The 14,925-nt window shown below is 39.6% G+C and overlaps 2 protein-coding genes across 7 annotated transcripts; one reads left to right on the top strand and one right to left on the bottom strand.

Annotated features, from left to right (window-relative positions):
• Window positions 1-2,602: 2,602 nt before the first annotated feature.
• PIGX (phosphatidylinositol glycan anchor biosynthesis class X) lies at window positions 2,603-11,839 on the bottom strand. Of its 5 annotated transcripts, none has more exons than XM_081007334.1 (7): window positions 11,709-11,839; window positions 9,190-9,289; window positions 8,249-8,306; window positions 7,357-7,498; window positions 5,958-6,171; window positions 5,620-5,720; window positions 2,603-4,796 (listed from the first exon to the last, which is right to left on the bottom strand). In XM_081007334.1, the coding sequence occupies exons 2-7, from the start codon at window positions 9,275-9,277 to the stop codon at window positions 4,638-4,640; spliced, it is 762 nt and encodes a 253-aa protein (XP_080863460.1). In that variant the 5' UTR covers window positions 9,278-9,289; window positions 11,709-11,839; the 3' UTR covers window positions 2,603-4,637. The 5 variants fall into 5 exon arrangements, with proteins under 5 accessions (XP_080863460.1, XP_080863461.1, XP_080863459.1 ...); XM_081007335.1 differs by lacking the exon at window positions 11,709-11,839 and adding an exon at window positions 11,614-11,646; XM_081007333.1 differs by lacking the exon at window positions 11,709-11,839 and adding an exon at window positions 11,561-11,618.
• Window positions 11,820-14,027, top strand: CEP19 (centrosomal protein 19). Of its 2 annotated transcripts, none has more exons than XM_081007350.1 (2): window positions 11,820-12,006; window positions 13,156-14,027. In XM_081007350.1, exons 1-2 carry the CDS (start codon window positions 11,946-11,948, stop codon window positions 13,512-13,514), a joined length of 420 nt encoding a protein of 139 aa, XP_080863476.1. In that variant the 5' UTR covers window positions 11,820-11,945; the 3' UTR covers window positions 13,515-14,027. The 2 variants fall into 2 exon arrangements, with proteins under 2 accessions (XP_080863476.1, XP_080863475.1); XM_081007349.1 differs by having other exon boundaries at window positions 11,910-12,498.
• Window positions 14,028-14,925: the final 898 nt, after the last annotated feature.

Below are 14,925 nucleotides of genomic sequence, written 5' to 3'. Positions count from 1 at the left end.
CAGAATTCTATAAGAAATTCAAAGAACCCTTGATGCCCTACATGACCCGCCTATTCAACGACATCATAAAAGGGGGCCCCATCCCCAAAACCTGGACCCACTCCAAAATAGTCTCCATCCCAAAACCACTAAAAGACAGCCTCAAAGTAGAATCATACCGCCCAATCTCATTAATAAAAAAGAAACATCCATTCCATTTTTAATATGAAAAATAAAGGGTCATAAAAATATGCTTGTTTTTATAAATTAAAAGAACACTGGTGCTTGAGAGAAATTTCATAGCCCTTTCTTGAAAAAGAAGTGTCTCCTTGTGATAGATGGTACAGTGGTACCTTGCAAGACGAATGCCTCGCAAGACGGAAAACTCGCAAAACGAAAGGGTTTTTGGTTTTTTGAGTTGCTTCGCAAGACGATTTTCCCTATGGGCTTGCTTCGCAAGACGGAAACGTCTTGCAAGTTTGTTTCCTTTTTCTTAAAACTGTTAATACAGTTGCGACTTGATTTCGAGGAGCAACTCATAGCACGCGGTGTGGTAGCCTTTTTTGAGGTTTTTAAAGACTTTGGTGATTTTTGAAGCTTTTCCAAAACTTTTCCGACACCGTGCTTCGCAAGACGAAAAAAACCGCAAGACGAAAAAACTCGCGGAATGAATTAATTTCGTCTCGAGAGGCACCACTGTATCTGTAAAATCTGAGCCACAGCTGGACTGACCGTACACTGATGATACATCAAACTGCCTGCAAGCTAACCATCCACCCAATATAGTTACCAATAGATACATAATTTATTTTTATTTATTTTTAATTCTTTTTATTAATTTTCATAAGCAAACAGAAAAACAAAACAACCGTACATAAAAAAAGAGAAAACAAGAACAAGAACAAACAACAGAAAACCTAAATGGACCAAAAAAGAAACACACGAATTGACTTCCCTCCATCTCGGTTTGGGATTATATAAGATTGTAATTCCATTCTGCAGTTTTCATTTTATATCATCTATGCATCGCAAGAATTATGTTAAACCTACTGTGATTTTTAGATTTCTAGAATTTGTTTCCATATATGTCATAAATTTGGTCCAATCGTCATTAAACTTTGTATCTTTTTGCTGTCTGATATTCTGCGTCATTTTTGCCATTTCTAAGTATTCAAATAGTTTAATTTGCCAATCTTTAACAGTCGGGATATTAGGAGTTTTCCAATTTTGTGCTAGTAGAATCCTAGCAGCTACAGTTGCATATTGAAACATTATGTAGTCTTCTTTTTTAATCTTGTCTCCGATCATACCTAGGAGGAAGGCTTCGGGTTTTTTAACAAAGGTGTATTTAAGTATCTTTTTCAATTCATTGTATATGGCTTCCCAATTTTTTTTTATTTCTTCACACTTCCACCACATATGATAGAAACTGCCTTCTTTGGATTTACACTTCCAACACCTATTATCCCTGGTCTTATACATTTTTTCTAATTTCACGGGGGTGATGTACCAACGGTACATCATCTTTTCCATATTTTCTCTAAGGGTGGTGCAGGCAGTAAATTTCATACCTTTATTCCATAGCCTCGTCCAATTATCATAATCCAAATTATATCCAAAGTCTATTGCCCATTTTATCATAACTTCCTTGACCTCCTCATCCTTAGTATCCCATTCTAGTAACAGGTTATACATTTTGGATAGAAGTTTGGTTTTACTTTCTGTAATCTCTACCTGGAACCTAGATTTTTTCTTATTCATCCCAGTTTTTTTGTCTTCTTTCCATAAGGCATTAATTTGATGGTACTGCAGCCAGCCTGTTAGTTTGTCTTTTAGCTCTTCATAGGGTCTGATTTTCCATCCTTTTTCAGATCTTTCCAGGAGGTCTTCATAGGTCCATCTCTCACCTTCTATATTCATTTTTTTTATGGTTAAGATATCAATGGGCGATAACCACCAAGGGGTATTTTTTCCCAACAATTTCCTATTCTTTTCCCACACCTCTAACAAGGATCCTCTGATGATATGATTTGAGGAGCCTTTATGCACCTTTTCCTTATTCTGCCAGAGATAGGCGTGCCAACCGATTCTTAAATCGAAGCCTTCTAAATCCAACAGATCTGTGTTTTTTAAGACAATCCATTCTCTGAGCCAACAAAGGCACAAGGCTTCATAATACAATCTCAAATTTGGGACCGCAAATCCTCCTCTATCTTTTCTGTCCGTTAACAATTTAAATCTAATTCTCGGTCTTTTACCTTGCCATATAAATTTGGAGAGAATTTTTTGCCTGTTTTTGAATATAGAATTTCCTTTAATCACCGGGACATTTTGAAATAAAAATAGAAGTTTCGGCAGTATACACATCTTAATTGCTGCCATTCTACCTGACCAAGAGAGTTTTATCCTATTCCAAATATCTAGTTCCTTTTGAATTTCTTTCCAGGTGTTTATGTAATTATCTGCCAATAGATTTATGTTTTTCGTGGTTAGCCAGAGATATATACATAATTTAAATCACCTTCTTCCAAACAGCCCTTTTAATGTTATCACTTGAGTACTGCAATTATGTTTGAGTGGGTGGAGGAGAGAGATGCACAATAACTGAATGGGAGCCAGAGCAAAGAGTGCAAGCAACAGCTTTATGTCTGCCTTCCAGCTCCTATAGAAATTGATGCTGACAGCTGGAATCCTTCTATTGACCTTTCATGCTATTTACATATCCTGAGGCTTGGGCCTCTTACTTCACCTCCAGTTCCATACAACAGTTGTTTTTCCGTTAAACAAAACTAGAATCACTACCAAAAGACAAAGCTATCTGCAAACCCTTAGATATCATTCCTAGATGTCCAGGCACATTCCAGTAAGCGTAGAAAATAAACTAATTTCCAGTAAGTTTCATCCTGTTAAAATAATGTACACATTGAATAAGCCAAGCAACTTGCTTGTACACTTTACATGTATTCTCTGGACAAACTCAACACACAAATTCTGCCATTTTTCCAGAACACAAGCTATTCTGTGTTGGAAAATGTACTTGTGATGTAATGTTGATGCACATTCATATGCTTTTCCGGCTGCAAATTCACAGATTCAACTAGCAAGGTACTGAAGGACCTGTACTGGGAAATATAATTGTGCAGCACTTTTGAAAAGGATCTTTTGAATAAATCTATGACTTCATGGAGAGCTATCCTCATGCTTTTTCTATACAATTTTGTTAGGCATGCTTCCATTTTGATTTTATCAATATAATTTTTTTCATGGAACTATTTCTATTCCATTATACCTAATGAACAAATCCAGACTTGCAGTTCAAAGTCTTATGCATCAAATGCATGTAATCTTACCAAAAGGGGAAACATTTAAACATGAAACTTGTTGATGACATGATCAAGAAGACCAGCTTTGGATCCATAGTATGCAGTATAAAACTGTCAAATTGACATTAAACTAAAAGGAAACAAGGATAAGATAAACAACTGAAGCTCACAGCTGTCCTCCCATTATGTGCTACAGCTGCTCATATATGGAAAGTGGAGAAACAAAAATAACCCATCTGCAATTGTTTTCTGCAGTGGCTCCCTTCCCCCAAACAGATGCAGAGCAATCTTCACAGAGAACCTGAGGTAGTAGCTGAAGTATTGCCTCAGCGATCATCATTCAGCACTTTGTACGGGGAGAACAAAAGACCAGTGTTAAAAGCATCTCATCAGCTAGCGAAAGATGCCACAAAACAAGTCTTTGATATCGTTTTAGTGGAGATCCAAAGAAAATTCTTGATAATTCAGAGACAAGACCAGTACAGGTAAGAAACAACCAAATGGCATAAATTCAGCCATAAGCTGCAGTTGTACATTTAAAAAAGAGGTACTGGTATTTTCTTTTATTTAATTTATGAATTGGTAAATATTTTATGCTGTCCACAAATAGGGAAAGTGGCACATCTTTCCCTTTGAACCTATTTTGCATACTAGTAGCCACTTGATGCGTGAAGTTTGTTGACAATAGAAGAGTTAAGAATCTTTGGAGCTGCTCAGTTTTTCCATTAATGAAGCAATTTCCTCCCTGTATTTCCTTGTATTTTCAACGCTAATGATTTACATCCAGTGTTTTCTCAGAACTTGGAATAATTCCACCTGTTCTGTTATCTTCTGAGACATATTTATCCAGTTCATGGTTTAAAAATGAACAGTTTATAAACTTCCTTCCAAAGTATTATTGCCACTTATAATTGTTTCTATTTGTCTGATATCTATGATTGACTACACATGAAAAAAGAACCTGTGTTTGGGTTTTTTAGGGTTCAAAAAATTATCCACCACCCCCCTTTATTGGTGATATCAGAATTGTTAAGTTAGGCAGGTTTCACTATTTCAAAATTTGATTACATGGCAATTTTGAAGGCACATATTTATCTGGTACTAGATCAGCCTATTCAGGAAACATGTACAAAGTTGGGGGGGGGGAGGAGACTAGAACAGATCAAAAGCAATGCAGCCAAGCATGTGATACCGCACAGTCAAGTAAGAGGCACTTGGCCTGCTCCCAGTCTGTGATGCTGGGCCAATTCTAAGCCTTTTCTTCTGTTCCTGTCTCTGGTTTGTCTGGTGTGTTTAGACAGTTTTTCCATGATGATTCAATAACCTTGTTCGGTTTTACTGTGAGCTCTGAACAAAGGAGAAGCATCCATGCTTGAATAAAGCTGAAAGGATAAGACTGGAACACAATATTGTGGTAGCAAGAGTCACTGTGCATACCAACATAAGATGGTGTTTGAGCCCAACTGGTATCTGCAGTTTCAGTTCTTCGGTTACCTACAAAAGAAGATTTGCACATTAGAAGTCAAATAGGGCCACCTTCATTCAAAATGTATATTCACAATTTAACTGTAATCATTTCTCTTCCTATATTCTTTAATTAAAAATGTATTGCAATCCAGCCGTCCCATACCTTTCAGAGCCTGGGGCAGCTGCTCCCTGCTTCCTTCAGAAGCAGGGAACATAACCTTCTTGGTCTTACTTGTCAGACCAGAGAAGAACTGCTCACATCATAGGGAAGAATAGATAATCCAACCTACCACTCATTTCCACAAAATAAAATCTCTGCCTCTTTCCCCTTCCCATGATTCCCTATGAGGATTATTAGCCACCAGGAACAGTGTGGAAGTTCCCATCTTCTTATCAGTCCCACCCTTATCTACCTACAGCCTATACTGGCTGCTTTCTGGTCAGGCGACTTGCAAGCAAGCAGCTTCTTAGCCTAGCAGTCTGTTTCAGCATCTTAAAAGTTGCCTTGCACCAACCAACTTTACAGCGCAATCCTACACATGACTATTCAGGATCAAGTTCCAGGAAGTCCAGTGGAGTTTCATCCCATGTGCAGGGAAAGGATTGTAGCCCTCAATCATTTTTCCATAAGCAATGTGGTGAAAAAATTGAAGATTAGCATTTCCAGCCAAACAGCCTTCTCATCTGGAAACAGGAGCTACAATCCTATGAACATTTAGGCTATTAAAATCCCAGTGGAGCCTATTTACCAGGACCAAGCAGTGACAAAAAATTAAAACAGATGAATCAAAATTGTTACAGACAGATCTATTTCTAGAAAAACTAAGAGATGTAAGAAGTATGAACACACATCTTTGAACTTCATGCTATCCCAATGGCATGTGTGTATATTCTTCTGAGAACATGGAGCTTCTATTTCAGTTTCTTTCAAACATTCCAGTGAAAGGAAGACTAAAAGAGAGGGGAGAAACAGAACATAAACTTAATATTCAGGAAAGAGATCACTCATATTTTTTATGAAGTATGTCTCTCAATTCTGTATCTATCTTCACACATGTCCTTAATGCTTCTACAAAAATATAACGTTTTATCCGCAAATTTTTAATGATTCTATATTGTCCTGCTTTTATTCTTCTTCCAATTGTTCCCATTCTCATTCCCCAAAGAAGAAAAGTCAGTCTCGCTTACATTTTTGGCAATGCATCAATACATCTGGACTCTTCAGTACAGTAGAGATTTTCCCATCATTCTCTGCCGGCTGATGATACCGGCAGTGCAGAGGTAATAATGCTCTAAAACAGGAAAAGCATTCAGGGTCAGGTCTCATATAAACGAGGACAGAAACGTCAGCAGCTAAGTACTCGGGAGCTTCCAAATCTATGTTATCTGCCATCATCAATGCCTGTAGAAAAAGTATAACAACATAATTAAAAGCAGGGCATTATTTCAGACTATAATTCCATTATAGGCAGTAGCACCACAGCTATCTTGCAGAGAAGCCCCAAGACTGGTAGCAGTGACTTATTCATGTACAGTACTTGTCTGTTAGTAATGCAGTACAGGTGACTCCCCACTTATTTGGGAGTTACATTCTGTGAAATGTTTGTAACTGGGGAGCCCAATGCAGTATCTATAGCTTCCTGCCCAACAGCTGTTGAGTGGGGTAGAGAGGCAGAAGGGGGAGCTCCCGTATGCCATTTTTGGGCCTTTGGAGGCTTTTTTCTGGACTTTTTTCTGGCTCACTGTCGTCCTCTTTGGGCTCTGGGAAAGGTCTCCTTGTGAGCCACAAGCACTTTCCAACTCTCTCCCACCATTTCAGGTGAGAGTTTGTTTGTCTGTCTGTCTGTCTGTCTGTCTGTCTGTTCGTTTCCTGGCACTGCACATATATGCAGTTGCACGTGAGTCGACTGTGTGTAAGTGAAGGGGGGATGCTTGTATTGCGAAATAATGTTCTTAACAACAAGTTAACAATGCAAGCAAAAATTGTCAGGGGTGTCAGTAAAGTAAAATGGAAGTTAAAAACAACGTGAGTAATAAAGACAACTTCAGAAAGAAACAGGGAAGACACTATATTGTTTTTGGCAAATACCCAAAATAGACTTTTGTCTAGCCCCTTATGTGATAAAATCTCATCTCCAATGGTTTCTTAATCGAGTGCCTACTTGTACCTTTAAAACATGAACACAGGAATGTAACATTACAGCTAGCACTTACAATAACAGTTACAAGGATCAAAAAAGCTATGTAAGGCCAGTATGATTTGGTCTGTCTTTGATTATCAAGCCTTTATGCCATAAGTAGCCAACCTGGTGCCCTCTAGAAGTTGTTGCACTACAACTCCCATCATCCCTGACAATCCTATACACACTTATCTGGGAGCAAGTCCCACTGAGTTCAGTGGGGCTAACTTAAGAGGAGGTATGTATAGTATTGCTCTGCCACAGATAGAGCAGTTAGGCTCATAACTGTTGGCTTCCAAGAAGGGACAGGTGCTTGTATGCCATTAGAAGCCTAACTTTATGCACATCTAGCTATTTCGGGCCCTATTAGCTTTCCCTGCCCACAAAAGTCATCCTGAAAACCTTACCTCAGTGAGATTGTGCTTTTGTAAAGATGTCAATTCATAGGGATCCACATATAGTCCTTTTGGTAAGTGTACCTTAGTTGCCACCATGCAGCTTCTGAGGCTTTCGTCAGCTGTACTGATATTTACCCGAATCAGCAGATTTCTAACATTTAAAACAAGAAGCTTTTACAACAGAATGCCATCAAAACATACCAATCTCACTTGTATATAAAGTACTTTTAAAAGACTGTGTTACTATATTTTTTAATCTGCAGGTTTTTTTCCTATGGCTACAGGGCCCCACATACTTGGGTCTGGGGAAACTGAGAATGTTTCTGAGAGATTTATCACTAACATTCAATTTTATGTGTTTTAATTGTTGGTTGTAAGTTGCTTTGTGTTGCCCTGGGCAAGTTAAAGCAACTAACTAACTAACTAACTAACTAGTGTTTTAATTATAGCTGTGTGTCTTTTTCCATATTTCTGCTCTGAGACCATTTTCTGGTATGTGGCAATAAATAAATGGTAATAACCCCCACTGAAACTCAGAAGAAACTCACAGCATATAACTTCTTCATCTTTGTATTAATGGACAGTTGAAGCTGAGAAGTCTCAATCCAATTGGCTCTACATTGCTTTAATTGGACTAAGATTCAATACAACTAGGTATTGGTCCGAGTTGTCTATGAATCCATGTGACTTAAGATAGACTGCAACTTTTATTAACAATTGTTCAATACAGTACCAGCATCCCACAGCATCCATAAACATGCCACTAGTACATTTAGTTTAACATATCAGTTCACTTGACTACGTACATACTGCCATGGTAAAGCAGATGCAAAAGAATTCAGGTCTTATTAAGACACTAATAACAGAACCACTAACCAATATTTGTTGGTCATAAACCCACCTGTGAAAGCCATCTTTCAAAAGCTGTTGCCTGACCTCAGGACACATGTTCTGTGCATCTATAAAAACAGAAAATACATGAGAAACTGATATATTTTAAAGCAATCTAAAACACCATTTCAACACAGTCAGAGTTTGTTCTTCTGTTCTTTAGGAACGCCTTCTACAGGACAGAGGAACTGAAGTAATTTTGATCAATAAAAAGATTATTCTCTTTTGAAGCCATGGCAGACAACAGACTTTTAATCCAGTTTTGCAATTAGTTGCTGACTAATAGCCTAAATAACCCAGTGGCAACCACACTAGCCCTTCCACCTCCCTACCACCAATTCTAGAAGGCACAGCTTACAGCTAAAGAAAAACAAAAGATCTATGTTTGCAGTGAGCCTCCCACCACGAAAAACTGAGCCTTCCAACAACCAGAATACGCCACTGTTTCTGACAGTGTTCCTTCTATGTCAGAGAGAGGGAAAGAAGCTAGCAACAATCAGAAATCATCATTGTGTTTCCCTGGATAGAGAAGCAATGCATAAATCAATGACTGCTGATTTCTCCTCAGGGTGGAGGAAGACATTCAAATGCAGCAGAAGGGATGTGCTAGGCGTAGATATCAAAACACTTGTTTCTAATTAGGCAGTTTAAATATTGCCATCTAACCACTCACAATGGTCCTGAGTTACTCCTGTGGACTCAGTGGACTGCTCAACAATGTAAAATGATTTTACATAAAGGAAAAAGACATAACATAAGCTTATTGAATGTGTTAGAATATAGTCAATAAGGCAATGAAGTGGATTTGCATACATATATTAAAAATGCAAACACAGTATCAATAAAGGACAGTTAAGCACTCTGCAACACATATGGAATCCAAGAAAAAGAATAATGTACAATGTTTGTTCACCAACTAGCTTCGGGAAACTAAAATGGATTTCAACTTACACAAGCATTTTGGTATGCACACACAAAAAATGATCCAAAATGAGTGGATATTCATCTGAAGAAGCACATTCTTTTCCTGCTGAAACATCTCAGAATAAAACTGCAAGGAAAAACAAATCACATTAAAGAATAGGAGCTTTTGTCCATGGCGTAGAACTTGATTTGTGACAAAACTGTGTGGAAGTAACAGTAACAATTAATTCACTCTAAGACAGGGGTTGTCAACTTGGTCCCTACTGCCCACTAGTGGGCATTTCTGGATTCTAGGTGGGCAGTAGGGGGTTCTACGGCACAAGCTGAATCCTCCTTCCATCAAGCACTGGTGGGCGGTAAGGAAATTTTACCATCAAGAAAGATGCATTAGTAGGTGGTAGGTATAAAAAGGTTGACTACCCCTGCTCTAAGATAAGTCTTTAAATGGAAATTCCCAAGAAAGAAAATAATAAGCAAAGTGAAACATTATTGCTTTTAGGGTATGTGCATTTTTCCAGACCTTCTCAGGATTGTATCACAGCATGCTTTGGCTCAAACTATGAATATTTGTGCCCCAATTACACTGAAAGCCTGAGATAATGTAAAGCTTTACAACAATGAAGGAATATAAGATATACACTGCCATGTCCAGATGGGCCCTACAATTAGCTATCTGAAGGGCATGTTTAAATCAATGTTATCCCTGCTCATATGTCTCTGAAACCCAGTGTCTGTAACAAAATTAACAAAAGTGTAACTTAGAATCACTTAACTCAGTCATGTGAATACTCTGATCATAATTATTAAAAAAAACACAACCTCTGCAACCAAGCCTGGAAAGTTAGATGTCTGTATTTAACTTATCTAGCTTAGACTGCATTGTTCTAGTTAAAAAATTATTGTGTAGTAAGGGTTCATGGTGAGCAATGCACTCCCATCCATATCCTCAGACAAGAAAAGATAATGTGGCAGGTGGGTGGGGAAATGACTCCTGCTTGGAAGTGGAAATCGGCACTGTGGGAAGATAACCAAGGAGAATCAACACTCTATTCATGTCAACACTCTATTCATGTCACAGGCATATGAAGTTGATGGCACTGTGGCACCTAAGCCATCTTGTCACAGAATCAGAGATCACAAGTGTACAGCCTGTGGGGAGATCTGTGTATTCCCCTTTCTTTCCCTCTTTGGAAGAAAACCAGGGACATAACTACTCCACCCTACAGCCTTTTCCATCCACCGTTGTGAATGTTCTTTGAAGATGCCTTGACAGAGATACTGTCCATGCTGACAGTATTCTACCATGTATATGGATTTATAAAGCCTTAATGTGGACAAACAAATCATATGTATGTTACTTTGTATGTATTATTATGTATGAACTGGCACTTTTATAAGTGCCACTTGCAAGAAACCAATACTCCAGTGTGGCAGCACTTATTCTATGGAACTCCCTCCCCACTGATATTAGGCAGGCACCTTCACTGTATTGTTTTTGGCACCTGCTAGATTTTGTTTTTTAGGCAAGCTTACCCATACTTTATTTAATTATGTACATTGTTAACAACTGCTGGTTTTACTTATATTTGCTCTTAACGTTCAATTTTATCAATACTTTTATGAATATTTTTATCATTTATCATTTATTTCACAAAATTTATATACCACTTGATTGTAACCACTTAGGGGTTTTGGATGATTAATCAGTATATAAATTCTGTTAAATAAATAATAAAAGTAATGTGTTTCCAATCTCATGCCCACTATATATTTATATCATCCATACAAGAGTGCTTCTGTTTTTGCCAACTATGTTCTCTTGGGAGCTTTGAGCTTCACAGCCAAGAAGCCTGCCCGAGCCGTCAACAGACTTACAAGGAAATAAGCCCCTGTGAAATAATCTTTTTTTTCTCCACATAAAGTAGGAACCATATAAAAAAAGAAGACGACCCTTCTACTTGTCGTATTAAAGACGCTTCTGTCAACAGTTTGGACTCTTTTAAGCAAATTAAATTATTTTGCAAACTCGCACGAGGCAGCAACATTCAACCTTCCGAGGAATACCTATCTGAAGCATTTGGGGACACCAAGGGAGAGAGGGGAAGCAATCCGAAAACTAGTGACGGCGAGTGCAACTTTCTGAAGCAGAAACCACCCCAGGCTCCCCCGGAGAGGAGAAGATCTAGCGGTGCCCCAGGAAGCAGCCCTTTCGCTTGGTCTAAATGTCACTAGGCGACGCTGCTAGGCGACCATTCCCACGACCCGAAGGCTGGCGGTTCGCAGGGCCACTGAGCTCCCCCGCCCGCTTCCCGCAAGCACCCAGTCAAGAGTATCCCCTCGGAATATGCTGCCTCCCGGGCTGAAGATACGAGGGCGGGAGGGCCAGCTCTTCCCGCACCTCGAGAGGGCCGCGGGGTCTAAATCCCCGGCAGCTCAACGGCGCCCCCTTACTTCATGGACTTCCTCTTCCGCCCACAACCAAGGTCCTCCCCCTCTTCCAGAGCGTCCTCATGGGCGCCTGACTTGGAGAGCATAGTTGGACTGACCTCCACCTAGCCAGGGCCTCCGCCTCCACCTTTCTCAGGACCATAGGAAGAAGGAAAGGAAGCGAGGAAAAGCAAACAGAAGCTCCGCGGAACCTCTGCGAAGACGTCCCTTCGCAGGCACGTTCAGGGACGGCAATGCCGAAGGGGGCCTGATAGAGCGGCGGCGGCGGCGCCGAGCCGTTGGCATGGTGACGAGTTGGATGCTGGCGCGCGTGCGCCGCGCTGCGGCTGCAGCCGATGCAGAGGAAAGTAGGAAGCAGTGAGGGCCTTGGGGCCTCGGAAGAAGGGAGGAGCCGCGGTGCGTACGCAGGCCGGGCACAGGCCGGGACTCGGTTTCTCCTTCGCCTGCCTTAGTCGCCCTGCTCGCCTTTGGAAACAAGCTGTTTTTAAAAGCTGAGGCGCTGAATGGGGTCTGAGAGGGATGCTCTCCTAGGTGGCGAAATACGAGTTTCGCTATTAAGTGCACAGTGCCACTCAAGCATGCCGTTGTAAAGCCACTGGCAGCTTTTAATATCTGAAGTGGGATCCTGTTTCATAAGTGGTTTTAAACTTCTTGGTCCTTTTAAACACCGCTAACGTGTCTCAATAGCTTATCAAAATAAAAAGTTGGCTCACTGGGCATGAATGAATGTGGTGTCTTCTGACTGAGCCTACAGCAGGATGTCTTACGTGGCAAAGAAGTGTGGCATCAAATTAAACCCTCCCTCTATTGTTTTAATCTATGAAGATCAGCTCAGGAATAATATACGCAAGCGCATCATGCCTATCCGGAATTTCTCCAAGTTCTCAGGTATAGCATGCTTATTTTTCTAACCTATCGCTGGTTCCTTCCCCAAATAGGCAAGTTCAGATACTGCTGCCACCACAGGAGTTTGTCTAGCACAACCTTCACCAAACTGGTGCCCTCCAGATGTTTTGAACTACACTTCCCATCAGCTCCAATGAGTGGCTGTTAGGTAAGGCTGATGGGAATTGTAGTCCAAAACTTCTGGAGGGCACCAGGTTGATGAAGCCTGATCTAGCAGCTCAGCATTGGAGATGGTGGACAATCCAGTATGCAGGGGGAAAGGAATAATTCCTTAAGCACAGGTGGGAATACTGGCAACAATCTGTAAACTACACATTGTTTAGTTATCATTGAATGCACGTGACCACATTCAGGATTGCGTTTGAGAAAGGTACTGCTTCAGCCATTTAGTTTTTAAGCTTTTGTGCGTTTTATAGTGGAATTTGGCTTTTCACTCTACAGAAGGCAGCAGGTGTGATATATATATAGTCCGCATCTCCCTCTGTTCCTCACAAATAGGCGTGAAAGAGGTGAGAAATAGTCCTCAGAGACATATATTTCCGGATTAGCTTTAGGAAAAACATTTTAAAATGCATATTTACAAATAAACAAAATTATGAATTTTTGTTACCTGGACTTTTTGTCTTTTCATTGGTGCAGATTGCAGCAGGGCAGCAGAACAGCTAAAGAATAATCCTCGGCACAAGACTTATTTAGAAGGTGTCTCAATGAAACAGCTACAAAAATTACACAATTTGCTGAGATGCCAGTTGGGGGGACAAAATCTGACTCAGGGTCTGGAGCAAATTCAGCAGGAAGAAACAATTGACCCAGAAGAGGACCTGAACAAACTAGATGACAAGGAGCTAGCCAAAAGGAAAGAAATTATGGATGCATTGTTTGAAAAGAACAGGAAAAAGAAAGATGACCCTGATTTTGTCTACAACGTAGAGGTGAAGTTCCCACAAGAAGAGCTTGAAGCCTGTGAGTGGGATGATGAATCAGATGATGAGTTTTGATCCATAATCATGCCGTGGATTGATGAGTCTTCTCATATTGGGAATATATATCTCATGCCCCTTTATATTTTAGCAACCAAACTTGAATAATCAGTCAGCTGCTACATTTTATACTGTGAAATTAGATCAAGACTTACATTTTTTTAAAAAATGTAAACATGTTAATGAAAAAGTGTTCGGGGGTGCTTGATGAAAAAGATACAACCAGACTCAAAAGAGCTTTATATAGACTGTATGCTAGTTCTTTGCCATTGTAAATAAAACAATGGATCTACTTCAGTACTTCACACTGCAGCATTAACTTTGCAAAAAAATTAACTCTGCAAGTAATTGATGTCTTATTTATTGTTTTGCAATGTTGTTTAATTACCAGAGGTGCCAGTTTGTCCGTTGAACTTCCAAACTTTCAGTTACCTCTCTATTTTTTTTTTAATGCATCAGAATATGAGCTACAATATTTGATAGTTTAATATTACTGTTTCACACTGAAGTGATACCGTTGTTTTTTTGTTTTTGTTTTTAAAGAATTGCTTTTGGGGAATCACAGTGAAACCATTTATTTTTAAGTATGCAGGGCTGTGTTGAAACTAATGCTCTTAAGTTATTGTTAACATGGGGTTTTGGGGGTGTGATAAAGAATGATTTAGAAGTCAAATTAACGAGCAGTCCTAAAGCCAGCTGAGAGGCCATTAGAAACATTAAGCAGCATTGTGCTAGCAAAGAGGGAGTCCTTACTACACTATCAGAAAGCACTGCTAGCATATAAAAGTAATAGGGGAGGAGGCAGGGGAAAAACTGCTCTCCCCCTTTCTACCTTGATTGGAGCGAAGGAAGTGATTATTCCTTTGCCACAGAATCAAACAGACACTAACTTAGGATTGTTCTGTTTCAGTTAGTCTTTTATGTGGTGCTAATAATGGATGCTTTATTGTGATATTAAAATTATATGCTTTCTGTTTCCATTTTTATGTAGTCAGACCTGAAGAAACAACTGTCCAATAAAGTAATTTTGAAAAACTGAAAGAGTCGGTAATGTTGACAGAATTAAATGATGTCTGATAACAAGAATGACAGGTGTATGAAATCATGGCAACAATAGACTACTTTTTAGAAAAGGTTATTGAGTCTGCCTAAAGAATGTGTTAGCCACTGTATTTTTTTTTCTAAGGGCCCTGCAGGTGAGCTACTGAATAGTGTAATAAATGTGCACTAGTTTTCCCTTCTCAGTTTCACCTCCATAGCTGGGAGTCCAGCTAAAACAATGTGAAACTGAAAAGGCACTTCTGATGCTTCACCAATGCAGTTCTCTTGTTTATTGACCCTGTTGTGGGTCCCATTCTGTAGAATTTTAACCCAGTTTGGGAAAGGGTGTGTGTATGTGAGTTGGGCTCAGAGAATACATGAAGACACC

The sequence above is a fragment of the Podarcis pityusensis genome (genome assembly GCF_964106645.2).
Source record: "Podarcis pityusensis genome assembly, chromosome: 5".
NCBI classification, from domain to species: Eukaryota; Metazoa; Chordata; class Lepidosauria; order Squamata; family Lacertidae; genus Podarcis; species Podarcis pityusensis.
Note: the sequence above shows the minus strand (reverse complement) of the source record. Positions and strands in the feature narration are given on the sequence as shown.